The sequence below is a fragment of the Leptinotarsa decemlineata genome, unplaced genomic scaffold (genome assembly GCF_025532065.1).
Source record: "Leptinotarsa decemlineata unplaced genomic scaffold, Ldec_3_MD MMD2_tig00000008_RagTag_RagTag, whole genome shotgun sequence".
NCBI classification, from domain to species: domain Eukaryota; kingdom Metazoa; phylum Arthropoda; class Insecta; order Coleoptera; family Chrysomelidae; genus Leptinotarsa; species Leptinotarsa decemlineata.
Genome location: NW_027412537.1, coordinates 5,452,075 through 5,476,256, shown reverse-complemented (window position 1 = coordinate 5,476,256; position 24,182 = coordinate 5,452,075). Strand labels below are relative to the sequence as shown.

The window sequence follows — 24,182 nt, the reverse complement described above, 5'->3', positions numbered from 1 at the left end:
ATGATTTCAAACTTCTCCATCAGTCTTTGGGGATGGTGGAAGAGTACACACGGCATGGAAGTAGAGATGGATGAAGGTGCAATGGTCCATCTCGAAAGATGTCGATGTGGGGATTACGGAGAGGATGTGCAGCTCGTAGATGAAAGTATCCTGCGCCATCTGGATGTTGCAGAGACGTATACAACATGGAGTAGAACAACGCCACTCAGACAAGGTGACTTCGGTGAAGAACTCTCCATGCGGCAAGTATCAGCAAAAACCCCGATATATCTGGTCATTGGAACTGTCGAGGAAAAAACATTGCTGAAATCGCTTGCCGATCCATTTTCACTATACATGTTTGGAGTAGGTGAAGTAGATTCAGAAGAGCTGTATCCACTTGGCGTAAAAACTCGAAAAGTAATGCATCTCTATAGCAGTTTGCATCCAAAATCACCCGTTTCACGGTTGTACTTCCCCCAACAAACGGCAGACTGTGGACTGAGTTTGGAGTATCTACATGATAGAATGAGACTGAATGGAGTCTGTGAAGTCATCAAGAGTTAGCCAGGCGTAAGAACAAAACTGTATTCATAACACACGTATTTATGCTACTATGAATATGCCCAAAGAAGCTATTGTATAGTTTAACACATGTAGCGGTTTTGTAAACTAATTCAAGTGCCATAAGGGTTAATATATTTTTGTTGTATTTCTCAGAAAAGTGTATGAATTAGTTCTGATCTCAATGGTTTTGTAACTTTATTAGTACCAGTAATATCCATAATTATACAGTTTCTTCCAACAGAGACTTTGACTATTGATAACGGTCGAAACGCTTGATCTGCCGCGATCTGTGAGAGTGTGCAGGAGAATCCTAGGCAATCGATTTCGCGTCGCTCTTAAGAACTCGGCTTATCGCAGACCCCAACTTGGCAAATTTTGCGTCGTGACTTGAGCCTGTACCCGTAAAAAATTCAACTGACCCAGGAACTGAAGATAAACGACCATAGACAACGACGTGTATTCGCTTAATGGGATCTGGAGCAGTTGGCGAATGACCCTAATTTTCACTGAAAAATTATCTTCAGCGATGAGGTCCATTTCTGGATGAATAGGTACTTGAGCAAACAAGATTGTCAAATTTAGGACGATACCATTCCACACGAGATCCAAGAGCGTCCTATGCATCCCGAAAAAGTCACATTTGGTGTGGATTTTGGTCTGGCGGCATCATCGGCCCATATTTCTTTGAGAACGACGTTGGCCAGGCAATCACTGTCAACGGTGAGCACAACTTCTTTTGGCCTGAATTAGATGATCTGGACGTATGTGGTTTCAACAGGATGGCGCTACGTGCCACACGTCTCATACCACATTGGATATTCTGCACAAGCGATTTGAGGGCATGGACATCTCAGGTGGAGGTGATGTGAACTGGCCCCCGAGATCGTGCGATTTGACCCCACAATGGGGTTTTTCATGTGGGGTTTTCTCAAGTCGCAGGTGTTTGCGAAAAAGCCATAAATCAAAGCGGTCCTCAGAACCAACCTAACCCATACTTTTCGTCAAATTCAGCCTGATTTACACGCCAGAGTCATGGAAAATTGGACATTTTGGATGCGCTCCACCCAGAGAAGTCATGGCGATGTTATATTCCACAGATAATGATATCAATAGGTCTTTCAATCATTTTGGTCACAAATTCAATACCCCTGAGGCCCAATTCTGAATTTATGAAAATCTCTCTCCTCTAGGAAGTGACGTCAAGATGACGTGATTTGACATTCTAGAACATATGATAATCATTGCGGATATGGATATGACGTCGGTTTCTATAAGTAAAAGCTTCTCACGATTCGTGAATTATATTTTAATCGACGATTTTTTTTAAACTTGGTCACAAGACGGGAGCTACGTTGGAGAACTGAAAACTGGAAATTTATTTTAAAAAACCCATATGACCTTTTTTGTTGCTCCTTAAGAAGACATACGCCATGTCTCATCTGAACTATGTGTAGTCAGAACATGGGAAAGTTTCAATTTATGTCCAAATTTCAATTTATTTCTCAATGAGTCCCCTTGAAAAGATTATATGAGATATTTTCATGGAATTAATAGTTAAGAGTAACAAATTGTCACAAAGTATTGAACTTGAATTTCGTTAACGGAAAACGGGAAAAATTTTGAAATAACCAGAAAATCATTTGAAAAATATTAGAGTATCTAGCAATGGACTTTCTGAATATGGGAGTTTCGTCGTAGTATTCATACTATAAGTATTCAACTGAAATTTTAAAAAATCGTTCATTGAAATTACTGTCCGGTCTAAGTTCGGTCATTGCGGTCGCTTTATTTCTTGATATTGAAGAAGCATTTGACCATTACTGGCTGAATCTATGCCATGCTGGTAAACAGAACTACAACTACGACTCTTCAAGGCGAGGCCATTAGGTTCAAGGTCACCAGGCGCTGCCCTCAAGGTGGGGTATTATTCCCCCTTCTGTGGTCGCTCCTGATGGATAGTCTGCTTGGTGCCCTCGACAGAAAAAAAGTAGATCTGCAAGTTTATGCAGGCGACCTTGTTATCTGGCAAGATCCACACCAGGAAGAGTCGCTTGGAATATCCTCCAAAGCATGTTGGACGTTGTTGACAGTTGGTGCCTGAGGGAGCAGATGTCTGTCAACCCCAGCAAAACTGTGAGAATCCCCTTCACCAGAAGGAGAAAATTGGATGATCGTTAGATCAATGATGAGGTCATTCCATTTGGAACGGAGGTGGTTTAGGTCCCGAACAAATCTATTGGATTTATGTGATGATTGTCAGACCAATTATCACTTATAGTGCAATTGCCTGGTGGTCGAAGGCTTTACAGAAAATGGTCCAGGTGAAGCTATCTGGCTTACAGAGACAGGCTTGTATAGCTATCAGTACCACACCGTCAGCGGCCATGGAGATCCTTCTAGAGGCTAGATGGACTGCATACAAACTTGTGCACATTGTCAATTGCACAAATCAATTCAATGCAGAGTGCAACAGACTGTTGGTTGACTCTGGAAGTCACAGCATTCTGGAAATAACCTCTGACTTTATGCCTCCAACTGTCAACTACGAACTGCCTTATAAAGTACTGTTCTTGAGTAGAGAGGACTGGATCCTCCGGGAGAAGGAAATATTAAGAGCAGATAGTTGTTGGTTATCAAAACGATCAAAAACCCCTTCCGGTTCTGGTGCAGGTGTATTTAGTCGCAGACCCAGGACAGAGATATCTACCTGCCTAGTAACATATGCGACTGTATTTCAAGTGGAAATTTACGCTATTGAATTGTGTGCGGAGATATTGGAACAATCCAACCTCATACACGAGTCAACAAAAATATTCTCGGACAGTCATGCGGCGTTGGACGCTCTTGGCTCTTACGAGCACGTCTAAATTGGTATCCAATTGTCAAAAACGACTGTCCTCGATAGGAAGACTTAATAGATTGTCTTTGGTCTCTGGATTCCTGGTCATACTGGCCTGAAAGGCAATGAGGCTGTTGAATCCTTTGCAAAGGAGGGTGCTGCAAGCAGCTTCATCGGACCATAACCTGTTATTGGCATCGCTTCAGGCTTTGCCAAACAAACATTGAACACCTGGACGGCAAGAAGATTTATGGACCTCTGGCAGAATTTTCCAGGATTGGCTCACTCCAAGGCGTTTATTCACCCTTCGAAGCTTGATACCAAACAGTTGTTGAACTATAGTAGGGATGAAATACGATGTCTAACAAGTTTTCTTACAGGTCACTGTCATTTGAATCATCATATGCAGAGACTCGGACTGTCGAAAGACAGTGTGTGTCGACACTGTTTGGAAAATAATGAAACAGCAGAGCATATACTTTGTGCCTGCCCCGCTGGGGACCGAATCAGGTTTTTAGAGTTCGGCAGGTGTGAGCCACAATAAACCCTCGTGGGTTGCAGTGGAGGGTCGAATAGACCCACTCACTTTAGACCTTACCTAACATAAGTTCGGTCATCGTATCCACATAATTGCTTTCCAATGCTTATTTGGAAGAATGCTAATTGGTCTACATTTGTTCGTAGTATTTACATGTCAAAAATCACTCAATTCGAAACTTCTAAGCTCTAAGTTGTGCTTGTTATCATACGATGATTTTTCATTAATACAGCTACGAAGAAATAAAAAATTAGGCCATGGTAGTACATGTCAATCAACTCGTTTGCCTACCAAATAAAAAAAACATATGTGAAAGTTTCGCGTACACATAAAAAGTGTTATTGACCCACCCTGTATACACCGAGCACTCACCTTCCGTGCTACTCCTGCCATGCAAACTGCAGTCTTCTTCCTTGCCGGGCCTGAGGGGACTAGTTGGTGAGGCGCCTCCCGTCGAACTGACCGACCCTCCCGAACTATGCGCGGAGCCCTGCAGGTAAAGGGGGTGCGTATGTCCAGAAGCTGCGACGTGGCTGTCCATGCTTCCGGAGAGACCGCCTCCGACAACGCCGTTGCTCGATCCTGCCGCCGCTGCCGCCTGCGACAGCGTATGCGCATCCTGCAGTCTTTGAACGTTAAACTGGAAACAAAAAAAGTGTTTGTTTGCAGGTTTTTTGTCGAATGGTATGTTCATTTTGGGACTTCCATTGTCTGAAAGTATTCTTAATTCGCTAAAACAAAAAAACGAAAAACGAAAAAAATGAACAAGTAGATAATCAATTTTTTTTTGTCAGGATACTCAGGAATTACAGGCAACAAGTAAGCTTTCGAATGTGCCAGACACTGATCAATAACTCTATAGTTAGGCCCTGAACCAGCTGTGGAGATATGGGACCTGGTCAGAAAGTGGATCAATAAGATATACAAAAAGCTGGAAAGATAAATCCGGGAAAACGGTAACAGACACGCATATGGCTTAGAACAATTACAGGACTACACACTGGACATTGCCCATTAAAAGGACACGTGAACATAATTTTAAGGTTACATAATGGTAACTTTAGCTGCAGACAATTCAACAAAAGGACAAATGTGAGGGACTGGATCACAGGAGCCAAGAAATTTTTGGACAACATACATTATATCCAGAAGCATTTTATAAACATTTAACAAGAAACCTGTAACAAACTAGTATGGGAAACAAGATTGTTGAAAAGAGTGCTGCGGAATTAGACTGGAAGTGAGGAATAATAAATTTACTGCTACACATATGCTTGCCGTTCCGATCTAACTGCACTTCTTGGGAGTAGTGAAGTTGACTCAGAACGATCTGTATCTATTCGAAGTGAAGACCCAAAAAATGATGTATCTGTATATGAGTTTGCCTTATACCTCCCCCGACAACAAAAAGGTCGTGTAATTCGAATTGCTACTAGATTGAGCTACTGGATAGAGCTTGTTAAGTCACCGGAAGTTCGCATTCTCTTCTTCGCGGCCATGAGAAAACAGGGAATGGAACATTTCTTTTTGAAATAACTGCCGAGTTGGATTAAATTGATTCAGTTTTCGAAACTAAACAAAGTGACCACAATCATGTCACCAAGTTGTAACCTTTTCAATAAAAAGTTTATATCAAAACCACAGTTACTTATGCGGCTATACAAGAATGAGCCGGAGTCTTCTTCAACAACTTCACCGGCATATAAAAGCATCTATTCCACATTGCCCGCGTGATAGGTATATAAATGTCTGTCATTAGGTGTATGTCTTACTGCAAGGCGTTTCAGACCCTTCTGTACTCCTACGGTATTCACGAGTCAGCAGCGACGTTGCTTTATACCTCGGAGGATATTGACTCCGTTGTAGGAAATGAAAAGTTCTGAATGCATTAAAATAAATTAGCCAACAGGCTAATACAAGTTAATAAGTCTATTGTAGTCATCCTTGACATTAGAATCTGTTCACACCACCACTCGTTAAAATGAGACGAGAGTTCAAAAATCTATTCGTGGTTGCCTAGCACCACTGATGAGATCCATGATGATTAGATCGAAAATAGCGAAAAGAATTCACATTTATTGTATAGAGTAGGGAGGGTGAGTGTAAGCCCACAGCAGTTAGGCCACATGTGACTCATTGTACATCCTCCCAAGGAGTTGTCCTCCTAGGTCATTGTCCATCCTGTCCTTTCCAGGAAGGTGGACAGGTTACTGAGAGACATCTTCTTCATATCAGCAGGTGTAGGCCAAGACTCGCCGAACACACACTCTCTAATTGACAATAACTCCGGGCACTCGCATAGGACATGCCTGACAGTCTCATATTCCTGTTCACACATCCTGCATAGAGGTGTGTCCACTAGCCCCATATTATGGAGGTGTTTCCTTAATTCACAATGGCCAGTCAGAAATGCTACTGTTAAGCGTAGATTTTTCCTGGTCACCGCCGGATATTTTTTCGGCGCCAGCTTCTCAGGGTCGCCCAAGGTGATCCTAGCAAGACTGTATCCTTTGATTCTATCCCATCTCTTTAGGGAGGTGCCACTGGGCCCTACCGAAGCTTTGGCTAAATCTTTTCCCATTCCCCACTTAATCCTTAGCCTTAGTGATCTGATGTACACTCCACATCATGAGACTTCTTTGGTTTTTGAGCCATTACCGCGGTTGGTGCTGTTCTCATGACTCCTGTGATGTTTAAACAAGCTAGTCGTTGTATTTGATATAATTTTTGGATGGCCGTTGCTTGTACAACTTTCGGTCCACATGCAATGGATCCGTATATTAACATAGGTCTTATTATTGCAGTGTAAATCCAGGTGACCACACGGGGTGAAAGACCCCATGCGCATCGCACTGTCGTCCGACATTGCTCATAAGCCACATATTCTCTTTTTTGTCTACTCTGTAGGTGAGAGTTCCATGTTAGCTTCCTGTCGAGGATAGTACCAAGGTATTTCATCACTTCAGAGAAGTTTAGTTTGCTTTCGAAGATTTCGGGAGGTTTTAAGCCCGGTAAACTTCTTTTCCAGGTGAAAAAGACCATCTCAGTCTTCTTGGGATTGATCGACAGTGAGTGTTCCTTACACCATGTTTCTATTAGTTTCGGCTCATCCTATCGCACAGTGTATTCACAAATTTGTAGAATCTATTTTTGTTGAAGTGATTCTTCAAGGTATCGAGAACTATGTTCCAGAGAAGGGATGATATGACCCCTTCCTGTGGACATCCCCTCATGACCAGTCCTTTCACTGTGATGTCTTCTACATTGATACTTATTGCTCCACTAGAGAGCATCTTGAGTATCCATTCTCCTATCACCATTCCTGGAGTGTAGTTGCTGGGTAATTGTTGGAAAGGTTATTTTATCAAACGCTTCCTCGATATCTATGAATATACCCAGAGTGGATTCTTTGTTGTCCAACTCGAATTTATTCACCACATTGCAAAGAGTCCTCTCAGTAGAACGATTATGGCGACCGTAAAATGGACGAAGCGCGCGGTACGGTGCCCGAACAGAACAACCATTTTGGTTAAACAATGTTATTACTTGCACGTGTTATTGAATGGTTAATCCGTTATCAATTGTCAATTAATTAAATTTACAATGTAAATGTAATTATTCATTACAAATTTCGGGTGGGCTACCCTTATTTTCATTTTCCAAATCCATGTGTTTCTTCCTGTTTTCAGTTTGAAATTGTGATATTTTTTCGGACTAAACTATCAATACAATTCAAGCAAACGAAACTTAACTATGAAATAGTAAATTCATGTAATGTGATTGTCTAATTGGACTTTCATCGATAAAGAATAATAATTTGACGATTTTTCAAATAATCATAGAAAATAATATCAATCATTCCGAATTAACTATCAAAATTAGCATTTGTTTGAAATTATCGCCAATAATCCTGACATTCGCAACGGTCTTTTACAACGTTAACATAAACAACGAGCTCCTTTTTCAGATTTGATTTCAAGAAGAGGCCAAAAAAACTTTTGAATCAACGCGGATATCACGTAAATGCCGGTTAAGAAAAGCAACAGTTGTTACTAGATTTTATTTCTTAGTATTGGAAGTAGCCTTGGGTAGACAATGAGTACCAACATCACAAAAGAAATCTTGGTAACTCATGTGGCTCGTTTGATATTATGAAAATTACATAATTACTAGAACTTTCGTTTTGAGACAGGATAAAACATCTAATTAAGTCGTTATATTCTAGTCGAAGACATTTTTGACATGCAGATTTCCATATATTTGTTGTATTTGAATTTTTTCATATTCTTTATCATATTACAGGTGGTTAACGGAAAAACAAACTTTTCTGTGAAATGTAGCTGTTAGCTCACTTCGGAAAGTTTCTGATTGTAGGGTTCAAAAATGAATACAAAACTCACGTTGCTTATTTCATCAGTTCGGACTTCGGTTGTCTAATATGCTATAAAATGATTTGAAATTCCTGAAAAATATCAAAAAGATTAACCTAAAATAACAATTTCATTTGAACAAAAAGAACTGACATTACTAAGAAATAACCTAAAAACCAAACAACAACCAAAATATAAAAATTGAACTATCAATAAAAGCTGAAAATTAAAAATTATTATTAACAAAAAATGAAAAATAATAAAAATTAAAATTAAAAGATTCCACCCGAAGACGATTGTGGATACTAACAATCGAAACGTCGTGACATAACTTGGTTTGAAATCTTTTGATTTTCACTTTTATTATTTTTCATTTTTTGTTAATAATAATTTTTTATTTTCAGCTTTTATTAATATTTCAATTTTTATTTTTTGGTTGTTGTTTGGTTTTTAGGTTATTTCTTTTTAATTTCAGTTTTTTTTATCAAATAAAATTTGTTATTTTCGGTTAATCTTTATGATATTTTTCAGGAATTTCAGATCATTTTATATTATATTAGACAATGGAAGTCCGAACTAATGAAATAAACCACGAAACATTGTCAACCATCTTCAAACTCACGTTGCTTGTTCAACTTATTAAAAGAAATTTCACCATATCATTGAATGGACACGTAATAAACTGATTACCAATTTCCACATTAGAAAAAATACTCAACGGAGGGAAAGGATTACATTTTTTTGGTAATTCAGTTGATTTTATACATTCAGAAATCTATTAATTTTGAGGCATAACAAAAAATAGAGCCCCACTCCCAAATGTAATACATCTCAGTCTTGGTTGAACCTATGCCCCTTTACCAAAATAAGGTTTGCATATGTAGAATTGGTCTTCAAATTCGAAAAGCTACTAATATGTTCTTTCATTCTTTTGGAAAAGGTTTTTCCCGTTTGACCAATATAAGGTAAGTAGTTCACCACATGACTTGGTGAACATTCTTTTATAATGAATTTGGAGAGGTGAAAACACTTATTGTAATGAATGGATCGAAGAAGTTTATATAGAAGTGTAAAATTGTTAAATCTAATTGCAAAGCGCTTTCGACTTTCGTTATCATCAGTGGTCACCTGGAAGTAAATACTCTAATTGGAAAGAATGTTTTGTGAAAATTTGATTTTTAATTTTGAGGCTATGAAATTTGGAAAATTGTTGATGAGTACTTACTCGTCAGACAACAGGAAGTATCGAAGTATGAAGACAATATATAAATTGAAGGTGTTAACGAATGTTTGGAATACAAACTGAGTAGAGAAAAGTGTCTTCTGTATAATTCAATAATCACATAAAAGTATTTGTTTCGAAAGAATTTTTTCGTTCGTGTAATTCAATGTTTATACGAAAGTAGCTGTTTCAGGAGGGCTTTTTCCAGCTTGTGTCTGAAAGTTACTTCTTTGCATGATCTACACATCCATGTATGGAGTTACTTATTTTAAAATTAATTACTTCCCTCCTTTCTTTGGAAGATTCCCACATTTTTTTGTATCAAGACGGAGTAGTAGAAATCCAAAAACTTTCTTTCCCAAAAACATAATATAAACATTTGTTAAATTAGATTTGTATAATGGAGATTGAGGCTATAGGGCTAGGTCGATATGTGATGTATGAATACCAACTTGAGGGGTGATCCACTATGAATTTTAAAATTCTTGTAGGGAAGCCAATATGGTCTCAATCTCCAACATGTATTTCGTGGTTATTAGGTTAATTAGTTTTATACAAATCAAATTTTACACCAGTACAATGTCTTCATCCTTCGATACTTCCTGTTGCCTGACGAGTAAGTACTCATCAACAATTTTCCAAATTTCATAACCTCAAAATTGAAATTTCAATTTTCACAAAACTTTATTTTTGATTAGAGTACTTACTTCCAGGTGAGCACTGATGATGACGAGAGTCGAAAGCGCTTTGCAATAAGAATTTACAATGATACACTTCTATAGAAAATTCTGCGATTGATTCATTCTTTTATAATGCTCAAATTTAGTTTATGCCTCCACTTCTAATTCTTTACTCTTCCATGTTACGTTATTAATGAAAGAAAACAACTAAAAATATATGTACAAGAGTAAATCCTCAGATGTGTCGAACATCTGAGGATTTTCACATAAGATATCCAAGTATTATCTTTGAGAAAGGCATCACTCAATAATAGTTGACTACCTTCTCTTGTTTCAAAGTGTTCCACATTTATTCCATATATTAAATAAGATTTGATAGATGCTATTTCTTAGTAATATAGTGTCTCTTACAAAAATAATTCCTTTTTTAGAAGATGTACCTATTCCATCGCTAAGAGTCCTTTAATTTTTTCAATCAGGTTTCAATTTTTGCACCTCGTCGAGTTTACAATTTCAATATTTAATTCGGGTTAATTTTCAAACACTCAACATTATCCGTAGAAATGCATGAATGTTGCACCTTCTTATTTGTTTCGTATATACCTAAAAGTCTTGTTAACAAGCATTTCCTTTGTTTGAAAGGTTTCATAATCAATCACATCTCTTGACATCACAATGGGCATTTCTGACGTGATATCGGGACACAATTTGGACTTTACTCAGGCAAATCTTATTCATCTGATCATTATATGCTGATAATCCTGTTGAAAGCCATCAAAAACATAAAAATAATTTTTCAATTTCAAAGTTATTTTTTTGCATGAAGAACACATCTTTGCACAAAGTTCAATTCGGAATGAATTGCTTTCTTTCTTTCTTTGGAAGATTCACACCTTTATTTGTATAAAGATGGAGAAGTGGAAAGCGAAAACCTTTCTTTCCCAAAAATATGTCCCTTTCAATTTCTTCCAAAGTCTAAAAAAGAATCTTCAGCTCCTAGGTAATTTTGAAAATTGCAATAAATCTAATTCCATAATAGATTTACGAACGCACTAATGTGTTATAATGTGTTAGTTTTTTTGTTTTGAAGATAGATAGGAAATTGATAAAAATATCAGTATCTGAACTAATTCTAATAAGATAACGAAGGATATCAAAACCCAAAATTTTATTCAAATCATCTAAAGGAATGATTCGTTTAGACCACTCTCAACTCCGTACACTGTTTGAACAACTACTCCCCTGGATAACACCACGAAGGGCGTTGGATTATATCCGACAGGTGTCAGTGCAGGATTCTTCACTCAAGTTATTCCTGATGCTGTTGGCCATACAACTGCCGCAATAAATTCTCATTTATTGGAACACACTTGCAGACCGATTTCGGGCTGTTTGACCACTCGTCAGTGCAAGGTAGTGTCTATCATCAGCATAAAATCGATGATTTGAGATAATTGAAAATCGAATTCCTTCAGAGTATCATTCCTCGAACTAGGCTCAAGCGGACGATAAACAACACGTTTGTCAACGCCCCATTTGCTTGTGAACGAGGTAACCAACCGCACATCCGAAATTTGCCCAATTCCTCGTATAAGCAAAAAAAACTTTTCACATATAGTCAGTGGGCATACTGGAAGACTGGCTATAAATCAAATCATCTAAAACAACAATTCGTCTCAACTCCCCACACTGTAGGTTGGGCAAATTTCAGATATGAGGTTGGTTATCTCGTTCACAGGCAGATAGAGCGATGAGAAACCTGTTGTTTGTTGTCTGCTTCAGCCTAGTTCGAGAAATGATACTCTGAAGGAATTCGATTTTCAATTATCGAAAATCATCGGCATTATTTTGATTTATAGTCAGTGTAGGGAGTTGAGACTGGCCTGAACGTTATTGTCCATTCATATGATTTGATTTATAGCCAGTCTTTAAGTATACCACAATAAACCCTTGCGGTTTGCGGTTAAGGGTCGAATAGACCTACTCACTTTGGACCTAACCTAATCTAAGTATGCCCACTGCCTATATGTGCAAATTTTATTGTAAATTATTGTTGCAATCGTAAAAATTAATACAAATTAATACCTTATTGAATTTGAAGTAAGTTCAACTCTGCCTATTCTTAAATTAATTAATTTTTTATTTTCGAAACTTGCATTTATGATATTATATTCATTTCATGAGTCAAAAACACATTCATAATAACTATGTTTTGATTGATTCAGTTTAAATTTCATGCCATTTGACTTACAGATTGTCGTATTCAGTTTAATTCTAGTTATATGTCTATATGTATACTCTCCATGTTTAGTGTTGATACTCTCAACACTCGTGTTTTATTTGTAATTTTTTTTTCCAAATTGACCTATCCTATAACGTTGTAACTTTCACAGGATTGAATAAATGATTGGTTGATTGATTGAATGTGGTTGACAACGTTTCTTGGTGAGTCTCACAGGTCTGATAAGGTGATGAAAAGAATAAATTATTCAAAGTCTGTGGAAGAATTATTTAAAACAATAAATAAATGGAATATTGGGAAAAATTGAAAATACCGAAAATAACAGAACAAAAATAGTTTCAGGTGTTAATTGAAAAAAAATGAGTGAAAAATTCCAAGATAAAAAAACGCTAATCTGCGAAGGAAACAAATTATTGTGACCTAAAAAGAAAACGAATCAGTAAATTGTTTCACAATATTTGTACATCCGAAAATGTAATAAATGTTAGAAATGCAAAGCTACGACGTTTCGAATGTTAATATCCACAACCGACTTCGAGTGATGAACATTCGAGATTATTAATCTGTAACGTGTCAGTTTTGATCACTTGAAATTATGCTGATGATTCCAAAATGCTCCGCTTTTTATTATTTTTTACTTTTTTTGCATTTCTCGTCACTTATCTTGATTATTCTATTTCATTTTCAGATGTTTGTACACATTTGAGATTTTACCCAAACAACATACCTCACTTTATCAATCTCCCTTTTTTTCATAAACTATACCTTACGATTTGTTTTCCGCAAACTTTATTTTTGTAAAATATCACGACATTTTTTGCTAACACAGTAGCTTTTTCGTAGTGAATTATGTACTAAAAGTTCACTCTTACTATAATATTTATATGCCCGTTTACGCTTGAGGAAGTTATTGTATAGCAAAACACGTGTCGCGGTTTTCACTTTATAGTGAAAATTATACGGTAAACTGTATTAATTGGTTTTTATTTATATACCGGACGTAATCATAATTAATACTTCTTTCTTGTACTAAAGGAAGCGAATGCTGCCTTTTGCGACATATGTACACTCAGTTTATATTTACATATTGTTTTTGATGCTGCAATAAAATCATTTATTAGTATTATACTACTCATTTCTAACCCATTTATCAATTCATTTTCAACTGGGGTCAAAATAATAAGCTTGCGTTACAAATTACCTTTCTTATTTTTTTCTCGTTGCTGATACACTTTGCTTTTTTCCCTGTTTCAACTAACTCTTCCTAATATTTTGGACCGGTTATTTGTAGAATTTTGAATAATTTTCAATATTTCATCACACTTATATAACTTGTACTTCCATAGATTTCGAATATGTCAACACTTTTTCGGAAATGTACTTTCCGACTTCACCAATAAACATTTTTATCCAATTTTTATTATAAGGATTACCCTTAAATTGAATTGAAAAACCTACCAATTCTAGTCGATTCAATTTAACTACTTGAATCAGATAACATACACAACAGGTATTTGATTCAAGTCATGACTTGAAACACCCTGTATATATAAATCATGCTTCTGATTTCAAAGGCCTTTTATTCTTTAGACGAATTCAATTCAGACAGAAATTTAAATTATATAAACAATTAATTTTCATTATTGTGTTTCAGTACCTACTGGTATTTAAACTATGTGACTTTTCAACTTTTTGTTGAATATTTATATTTAGCTCTGAACTGTATAGTTGAGAATGTTAACGAAGTTGATACTTACTTTTATTTTCTATGCACTCACTTTTATATTTTTATGCTTTATAGTTTTTATATTCTTATACTTACATTTATCTGTTGCATGAGAATATTCATTATCATTATTATTATTTATTTCATTATGTAGCATATATATTATTACTTTATGACTACTTTTTCACCCTAAAATTCTGAAATCACCAAATGTTCAAATTTCAAATACTACTTTTAAATTGTATAACTTATATTCTTTAAAATAATAACACTTTGACTATGATATCTTATATTTCTTAGAATAGTAACCTTTTGTCAGATTTCATCTTCGACAATAAAGTACATTTTGATTTGATTTGATTTGCATTGTTCATAATTTTCTCGAAACTATGACGCACCGAATACTCTGGTGGAATGGAAAATAAACAATAGCTGAAACAGTTGAGATATCTTCATCATTGAAAAAAGGCATCGGAATTATTTTTCTATTAAATCAAATAACGGTAATTGTTGTTTCAACTATTCTATTTTTATGTTACGGTCCTGTGTTTGAATTAATGTTGGTACTTTCTTGGTCGTTCTCGTCGTAGAAACTTGTTTTCCTCTTCGATGAACCACAAGTCAAGCACTACACCAATAAACGACAGTTCAACTGTTACACCTGCTTTAATTTATTTTATACTTAATATTGCTGAGAGCGAGCCGATGATTCCTAGAACCGTGTCCAACCAGAGAACGGGATTGATTATTTATTTTGAGAACGTTCCCATTTTCCATTTTTCCTTCTAACTGATAATTCTTTGAAATTGCCGCTTTGGACATTGGCCCGTTCTTGATTGGTGGGAAATTGAATATATACATTCACATCAAAATTGGAACTACATTTTGTTTCATTTGAAAATTTGCTAAAGAAAGTGAAGAATTTGTAAAAATTGATGCGTTTGTCACTGTCGAAATACGCACAACTATTTCTATAGCAAATTACTCGTAATTTCTAAGTGAGAAATAATTTGAAAATTTCATGAACGGTCTGAGTCATTATCCTCAACATCATCTATCAAGTTTCTGAAGCTCTACATATAAAAATTATCTCAGTGTGAATATATAAAAATTCTACACGAAAACGAATAGGTATCTAAGATCGATATGATATCTTTGATATCTTTGTAAATAAAAGAATTTATTGAAATAGATTCATGTTTCTTCAGTCCATTCGACACTGTAGTACTTTTTTCGTTCACTAAAAAATAAAGTGATGAAGCAGAACCAACTATTAAGTTACTTACAGGAACATACACAGAAATCTTCTAGAAATATTAATGCTGAATAAACTTAAACACAGTTTCTTATACAATACACGAGTTCCGGCTATTAAATAATGAGACTGGATACGAAAAGGGGTTTTATTATAAAAATTGTTGTACATTCAAATGCTCCCCATCAATATATTCGCCTTCCCTCACCACACACCTTTTCATACGTCTTTTCCATTGATCGAAGCAGTGCTGGAAGTCTTCTTTGTTTAGGGCCTTTAGGATCTCTGCCGTTTTTTGCTTTACCGATTCCATCGACTCAAATCGGGTCCCTTCCAAAGGGAGTCGCACGGTGCCAAATCTGGAGAGTACGGCGCGTGTTCGAGCACTGGAGTGCGTTTATCGGCCAAATACTGCTTCACAGATAGCGCGTTATGGGCAGGTATTTTGTCCTGGTGCTAAATCCATGAATTGTTCTTCCACAACTCGAGCCGTTTCTTACGAACTCGTTCTCGCAGTGTTGTCAAAACTGACAAATAGTAAGTCTGGTTGACAGTCTGACCCTCTGGAACCCATTCAGTCATCGCGATACCGTTAATGTCGAAAAAAAAGTAGCCTTGAATTTTGATTTGGACATCCTTGCTCTCTCGGCCCTCACCCTCACTGAAGTTCTTACACCACTCAAAAACACGCGCACGTGATAGAGAATTGTCCCCATAGGCCTCTTGCAACAATTTATAGTACTCAGTCGGAGTTTTCTCAATTTAACGAGAAATTTGATTTGAGATTGATACGTTGCTCCTGTTTTTCATCACATATGGTTTTTGGCACGAGAAAAAAACACGTTCGTTTCAAAGCGGTACTGCACAAATATTATAATACTGACGAAAACGTATTTTGGTACGTGAATAGAGCGTTTTCTTCAATCATCGAAGCATTTCCATACACTTTTTGGTATGTCCTTAAGCTCTCTCAGCGATTTGGTTTCAACTTTTCAATCGTCGCAAAACGCCGTCCCTTCATGAGTCTCTCCGAACTTGGGAACAGAAAAAAGTCGCACCAAATCTGGTGAATATGATGGATGAAGCATGATTGACCGTACGACAATGTGGCAAGAACTTCTTATGCACTACGCCACGGTAATCGAAGAAAACAGTGAGCAAAACCTTGATATTTGACCGTGCTTGGCGTGCTTTTTTGGTCTTCGCTTTTCTGGGCTGTTCTATTAGGATGATTGGACTGGTTTCGATGTCATAACCAAATATCCATGACTGGTCACCAGTTGTGACCCTCTTGAGCAAATATAGATCGCCGTTGTCGTTATTCTGCAATTCCTTAACAATGCGACGGTTTTTTTGGTCAAATTTAGCAATTTTGAAACGAACCTTGCTATGAAAAAATCCCATAGCAAGAACCCACCTTCATGCCAACATCCTCAGCAACTTCTCTTTTAGTGATTGGACGATTCTTCATAACAATTTTTTTCACCTTCTCAACATTTTTGTCGGTTGTACCACTTGTAAACGTTTTTCTGACTCACGGTAGAATCACTGTATGCCACTGTCAATATTTCAAGTATTTTTGAACACAGTTCTTCCATTTTTCACATGTATACTCCTCATTTAATTTATGTTTCGAAACATTCATGTTTTTTGGAGGAGAAGAATGGTAATTTTTCCTTTTTTCCTACTTTTGTTTCGATTGTCAAAAATTTATTGTGAAGAAATTACCTTAAAATGTGATCAAAGTGGCAGCTTCTGTGGCTATACTCTCTATACAGCGATAAAAAATAAATCTTGACAAAGATTAAAAATAATTGACGTGGCACTATTTTAAGAAGTGATGTCCACGTTAATTGAAAAAAGTTATAAACTTGTTACATCACCCCCTCCGATCTGAAAGCCTCAATACGCCCCTGTATTGAGTGGTTTCAAACTTTACAATAATTCAACAAATATAAAATATTTTATATTTATATTTCTTACACATCTCATTTTGGTATGTTTCATCAATACAAACCATCAAATGTTGCTTGACATATAAGCTGTCACTGTTGAATTGATTACTTTTGTTGTCATATTGAAGTCGGGAACCTATTTAAATTACCTATTTCAAAATTAAGTATTTCAGTAGTAACAAATCGTAATTGGCTGATATTTTGGCAAGATTGGCATTGAATCCTATGAAAAAAAGTAAACTAGTTACTGGTCCAGCTCACCATTAAATTCTGTTGTGATTTGTGAGAAGAAAGTTGATTCAGTCCAAACATCAGAAACACCCAATATTAACATGTAGCACTGATATTTTTTATAGTTCTTATGACCAAGTCTTTAAATTATGAATGCACTGACCCGTTAACAGTCCAACTGATGAAGCTACCGTTTAGCGAAACGTCTCTTAAATAAAATTATCAACATAAAAATTGTATAATTATCATCATGGATACAAGTCTTCGAAGAACAAAGTTATTAAAAAACGTTTCCCGTCAACTAATCGGACCATAAAAACAAAAAACAGAATTGTTTTCAATCGTTTTTCAGTTCATAAAATACGGCATTCACTACTTTTGACAATATTTATATGGTATTCAGAAAATCCATTATACAGGGTGGCCAAACTGAAACAAGTTCCTTATCTGCAACTACGACAATATTGAAAACCGGAAAGAAAAATTTTGTTGACTATTTTACGAGAGAAAAGCGAGAATCACCCCAAAATATTTTATTATTTATTCGATATGAACAGTTATATGTCTTTCTACTTGTCAGTTTTCATACAAAAATTGTGGGGAATGTCCAACGAATGGAAGAAAGTAATCAACTTTAATAAACTCTTCATACACAGGAATGTCTTTACGATACAAGCTTCAAGAAAAAGTTTTGCCATAACAACTACTTTCAAACACAAGCACATTAAATTAACCAAAAAATTACTTTTTTCTATTCCGTTTGTACTAAAAAATATTAGATTTTTTATTTAAGGGAAATTCTTATGCCTACGATTGATTTATCTATTCAAAAAGGCACTGATAAGGAGTTGCAGACAAGTGTTTTTGGTCTGAAAGTGAAACTTTATCTTAATACCTTTCCATGTTAAGTTGTGTAGAGTTTCTATGAATGAAATCCCTTTCCATTCCATAACAAGTGTTTGAATGAGAAACTGATTTTGGATTTATTAAAATCGCTTTCCTCCTTTCTTTGTATATTTCCCACATTTTTATATAAAGACGGAAATTTTTTCCAAAAAAAAATAGTTTTTCTGAAAATGTTGCCTTCTTTTATTAGAAATCAATATGTCGTTTTAAATGCTTTGAAATCATCTTCAGAGTACAATATTCATATTTCAAATTTACACAATATATTAGTTGTGAAAAAGATATTTCAGATTTGTTCGGATACTGGAAGTAAGTACCCCTGAAAGCAAAAATCAATGAGTTTCTGTATTTTTTTGAATTGTAGACGCATTTCCTGATAACGACCATTATTGTTTTTCGTATGGCCACCCTGTATTTTAATTCGTAAATATAATTTCTGTTGGTAAATATTCTCGATAATTAAATGTTAGACAATGGATTTTTTAATCGAAGAGGCAGAAGAAATGTCTATTCACAACCAGATTTTTTAGAAAACAAAATACAACTCATGTTACTCGCTGATAATGTAGCTGCCTAAAGGTGAGATACTTTTTGAAAATTGTTCAAGTAGTTTTTGGGTTTATCTATAACAAACAAATTAATCTTTTAGTTTTATAATATTAGTACGAATCGTAAAGTTTCGTTTGTATTTAATTTTTCTCCTACAATATAGTTCGTGAAAACATACTTGATGAAAATCAATTATTACGAAAATAAATAACACTTTATTGAGAGATTTTTACTTAACAGATTCAAAAACCACAACACATGTTTTACTAGACAATAGCTTCTTAAGGCATGTTCAGTACTCAGCGTGTTGAGCACGCCTGAAGAAGATATTGTATGAGTAGTGAAACACGTATTCTGGTTTTGTAAATTTTAAGTGGAAATCTCACTAAAGTGTTTTCTGAATACAATATAGTTGTCTCAAATCGGTTATTCCGTTCTCCCTATGTAAGTATGTCTCTGGAAAACGTTCTGGTTGATACAGCAAAACTTACAAACCTCTACGAAAAAAGTTAGCGATTTATACTGGGTCAAAAAGACCCAACTTTATATTCGAATCGACCAGCCGGTCGGTCTAGAACAGGGGTCGGCAATTAGTTTTAGGTGGGGTCCGATAACTATCGGAAAATTTTGATGGGGTCCAGAAAAAAACAACTGATAAAAATTAAGTGCTACCTATGTATTATTTTGGTTTCAAATCAAATTCTGAATTATAAAACCCAAGACCTAAAATTAATGTGAGAAATTACACCGACGGTCTTGAGCCAGTTTTTTATAGTTTGGTTCTCGATAGGAACAGAAAATTCGAATTGTGTCTTCTAGGTGGGCGTCCGTTAATCTCGAACGATATTCGTTTTTCAAAAGAAAGATGTTTCACATATATATGTCGAGCCAAACATAGTGGCCAAATTTAAAGCTAGTTTCTTGCAATTTTAGTACTTTTCTGGAACATGTTTGGTCCAAAATTTTTCAGTGGATACCATTTTATATATTTGCAGGCACATCTTGCAAATCAATTATCGCTATTTGAAGTGATGCCTTTGGCAGCCACATCTGTCCATTCTGCTGCTACATCTCTGCAAAGTCTTGAAATCTTGTAGCAAATTCGTTCCTAAGATCGCCCAGAAATTTTACAAACACTGCAATATCTTCTTACGAGTTCTTTTTATATTGAAGAATTGTCGGAATATGAATAAATTCTTATCTTGTCTTTTTCAAAGATATCAAGTTTGCGACAAAAAGCAGACACGTTTTGTATCAGATCACATATTAATTTTACATTTCTTTGTGATTCTGTGTTGAGCGCATTTGAATATTTCAAAATATCTTTTTAAAAAGCCACGAGCAGCATATTACGCTTGTTTGTGCTTTCTGGCTCTCTCCGTATCTAAGTTTTGCAAGAAGGGGGTTACTTCTTCTTTTATCAGCCAGAAATTTTCAATAACTTGACCTCTACTTAACCAACTAACATTTTGTCGTGAAATGTCGTTGCTGAAGAGGAGAATGAGATTTCATAAAATTGATCAATTTGACCAAGCTGTTCATAACTTCTTTAAGTGTAGCACTAAGTTTTCCACAAAGGACTACCTGGTGAATTATGCACTGACACGTGTTTCGATCACTTGGTGATCGAAACATGGGTCGAGGTGTTAAAAATAACGATTCGGTGTTGGGGAAAAAACTCCAGTAATATTTAATAAATCAATTAACGACCTTGAACAAATCTTCATCTCGAGTGAAACCTTTCAAGGGCAATATTGCTAGCAACTCTTCCCTAAAAATCTGACACTCAATATCAAGAAATCTTACGAAAATAGACAGTTGTTCATCATCAACAATGTCACATGATTCATTAAGTGCTATGGCGTAGAAAGGTGCCTTTTACAGAAGTTCAAGAAGAGTGTTTTTAATATCAGCAGCAAAAATTTTCGTTTTTCGTGTATTAGTTCACGGTGATAATGGAATACTTTGAAATGCAGCGACATCTTTTTTTCTTTTAAAAGGACCGTGACTACTTCTAACTGAGATATGCATGAAGTTTTTCTTTACGAGCCTGTGAAATTGTTGATGAGTTGTTTCGTAGTGTCACTTCAAATTTCCACTCTTAACAATAGCGATAGTTTTATTGCTTACTACTACTATGTTGCGGAATCGCTGGTGTTCCAATGTTTTGACAGAATGAGAATCAACGAACTTAGGCGTGCGCAGTGTTATAGAACAGTGCTTTCAAAAAAAATTGTTCTACAGCGCCATCTAGTGGCGAGTTACAGAAAAATTGATAGCCTAAAAACCTTCCCTATGAAAAATTACTTATACATGTCAAGTTTCATCACGATCGGTTGAGCGATGTAGAAGTTTATCAACCAACAAACATCCATTTTTATATTTTAGATGAGGCGCACTGGAACTGCTTGAGGCCTCTTAGGGAGCGTAAAACAATATTGTTCAGTCCATTCTGCCAGAAACCTCCTATTTTCAGTGTCCGCTTTTTAGAATCCTTATTAGCATAGGTTCGGAAATATTATGAAAACGCGAAAAATCACAAAACAAATGAATGGTTGCTCCGCGGTTTACGCTACGACTGACAATCTGTTTCCCCGCCCACACGCCCGCACCCCCGATTTTGATACTCGCTCGCGCATGTTTCATGCACTTGGTATATAACACATTACAATATTTGGCGGTTCGATGTTCGACTTTTCGCGGTCCGCAAATGGAACGCGGTTCGCCTGTTGCTGACCGTTGGTCTAGAATAAGACTTCGATTGAACTCTTTCACATGTCGCCATGAGTGCTCGGTCCGTCCCTGTCCATATAAAAATCTTTGATTTCAGTCTGACGGTCGGCGAGTTGAATTGACTGTCGTCAAAGTGGCACGATAGAGTCGGCCTTGTCAAAGCATTCCGCGGCGCCGGACAAAACTCTCTTCCCGGACTTCTAATTTCAGCAAGTGACTTGTTTTTGTTCCCAGTCTATTCATCAAGACGCACAGCTGGACCGGCGCGTATTGAAAAACAATCGCCGATCGCGATTATCCTCGCATAAACCATTCGACAGGTCCCGAATGCCCTGCATATTATCACAAGAATTTCTTCGGCGGCCGGGTCAGCAAAAGCGCCTACTGCGATTTTCCCACATTTGTCCTTTCGAGTGAATCCTCTGGGAAAAACGCTTGTCTGTGCATCTTGTATCTATTTCTATTGTGGGAAGATTTTCTTTTGGACAGTCAAACCGGAGTGACCTAACGCTTCTGTATGTTGTGTGATGATTGGATTGGCCGATACTTACAAACTAGAACAATCCGAAACATTCGAAAGTATTCGAAATAATCTCACAACATTCCAGAACATCCAGGAATATTCTTGAATGCTGCAGAGGGTTCATGTTTCAACATGAAGGTCGTGCTTTTAAAGATCTAAGGAGTAGAATTTTTGCCTCCTAAAGTTTTCTACAGCAGCCCAGAACATTCGAGACAACTCTAGAACATTCGAGGCAACTCTAGAGCATTCCATAATATTCCAGAACATCGTAGAATATCCTGAAATGTTCGAAAACTATGTGAAATATTCAGAAACATCCTGAATCATAATCGATAATTGTGAAACGATCAAGAGAGTCACATGGGGTGATGTTGTGTAACCCTCGATCTCATACCCACGAAGACGGTTCGTATTTTTACGTGAATTCGAATACATTTCAAAATATTTCAGAACAAACTGAAACATTGTGGAATGTTGACGAATTTTCAATAGAACATTCTGGAACAGTCGTGAATATTCCACATCATTTCTAGCCAGTATGGCTAGAAATTCAGACCAGAGACAATCTGTTAAGTCTTTCTATCGAGGAGAGCAATTTGGCAATTTGGCAATTTGCTACCAATCAAGACGTTGCTCGATAGGTGCCAAGAGCTTCCAACGCCGCTTGACTGCCCGAGAATATTTTATTGACTTACGTATGAGGTTGGTTTTTTCCAATCTCTCCGCTCTCCGCTTCAGCTTGTAACTAAGCTTCACGAAAAACATGATCTATAATTGAACTGTCAATTATAGCCAGACAGGCCGTTTTTGCCTGGTCCAGATTGGCAAACGTTCTTCCGGTGAGATATTCATCGAAGTGCTTGAAAATATGGTAGTCGGTTGGGGAGAGGTCTTAATTCGTTTGATTTTCGGACGGTGACTTGTGAAGCATGCGGACGGGCGTTGTCGTGGACCAGGATCGGACCTCTTCTGTTGACCATTGCTGATGCAATTTTCGGTGACATCACAGCACCGGTTGCAGAAAGTTATAATGAATCACACCAGGCGCTGACCACCATTCGGTATCCATGTTTTTTTTTTGTGGGTTTTCGCATCGCTGTTCAACCACTGTCCTGAAAGTCGCCTGTTGTCGAAGAGGATCCACTTTTCATACCACGTGGCGATCCGATCCAAAAAGTATCGTTTTGGTTGCGCTGAAGCAAAGAGGAATAGACCTCGAAACGTGTCAATCGTTCAAATCGTGAGGCACCTACTTTCAGAGCTTTTTGACCTTTCCAATACGTTTTAAATGATCAAAAATCACAAGGGAGCTGACGACCATTTCTTCCGCCATCCCACGCACCGTTTGTGATAGCTCAGTCTCCATCAGGTTCCTCAAATCCTCGTCCTAGATAACTGTAGGTCAACCACTTCGGGCCTCATCTTCGAGGCAAAAATCTCCGAATCGAAATTTCGCAAACCAATGTCGAACGCGTTCATTAAAACTATTATTGCTTTAGTTCAATTTGAATTCGAAGAGAAAATTCGAAAGCTCAAGCCTCTGAAATTCAGCAGTGCTAGAGCTTTTACTTAGAACATTTTCTTGTATAAAATCCTTTGACTGAGTAATGAAAATAAAGAGTACAGTAGAGTTTCAACAGAAGAGTTTCAACCAGTGACATCTTTTTTGCCTCAGAAGCCAAAACTTGTACGAGCTGAGGATTAACGAGGTACAGATTGGACGAAACGCAGTGAAAATCGATCGTTGGGCTAGAATCACCGTTTCAGAAGGCGGTTGATTGAATGAGTAGAACGAACAACTCACGTTAACCAATCGGCTACCAAATGGTTAGTAGCAGAATTTTCGAGGTGTTGAATTCTCTATTGT

At 36.7% G+C, this 24,182-nt stretch overlaps 1 protein-coding gene across 3 annotated transcripts in view; it reads right to left on the bottom strand.

Annotated features, from left to right (window-relative positions):
* vg (transcription factor vestigial) overlaps window positions 1-24,182 on the bottom strand; it is an 81,196-nt gene that overhangs the window by 47,269 nt on the left and 9,745 nt on the right. For 2 of the 3 annotated variants that reach the window (XM_023168319.2, XM_074170911.1), the window contains exon 2: window positions 4,296-4,563. In XM_023168319.2, the coding sequence (XP_023024087.1) occupies window positions 4,296-4,563 (268 nt within the window). Of the gene's footprint in view, window positions 1-4,295; window positions 4,564-17,634; window positions 17,922-24,182 lie in introns of those variants that run through there. The other variant, XM_023168389.2, reaches the window with a different exon arrangement.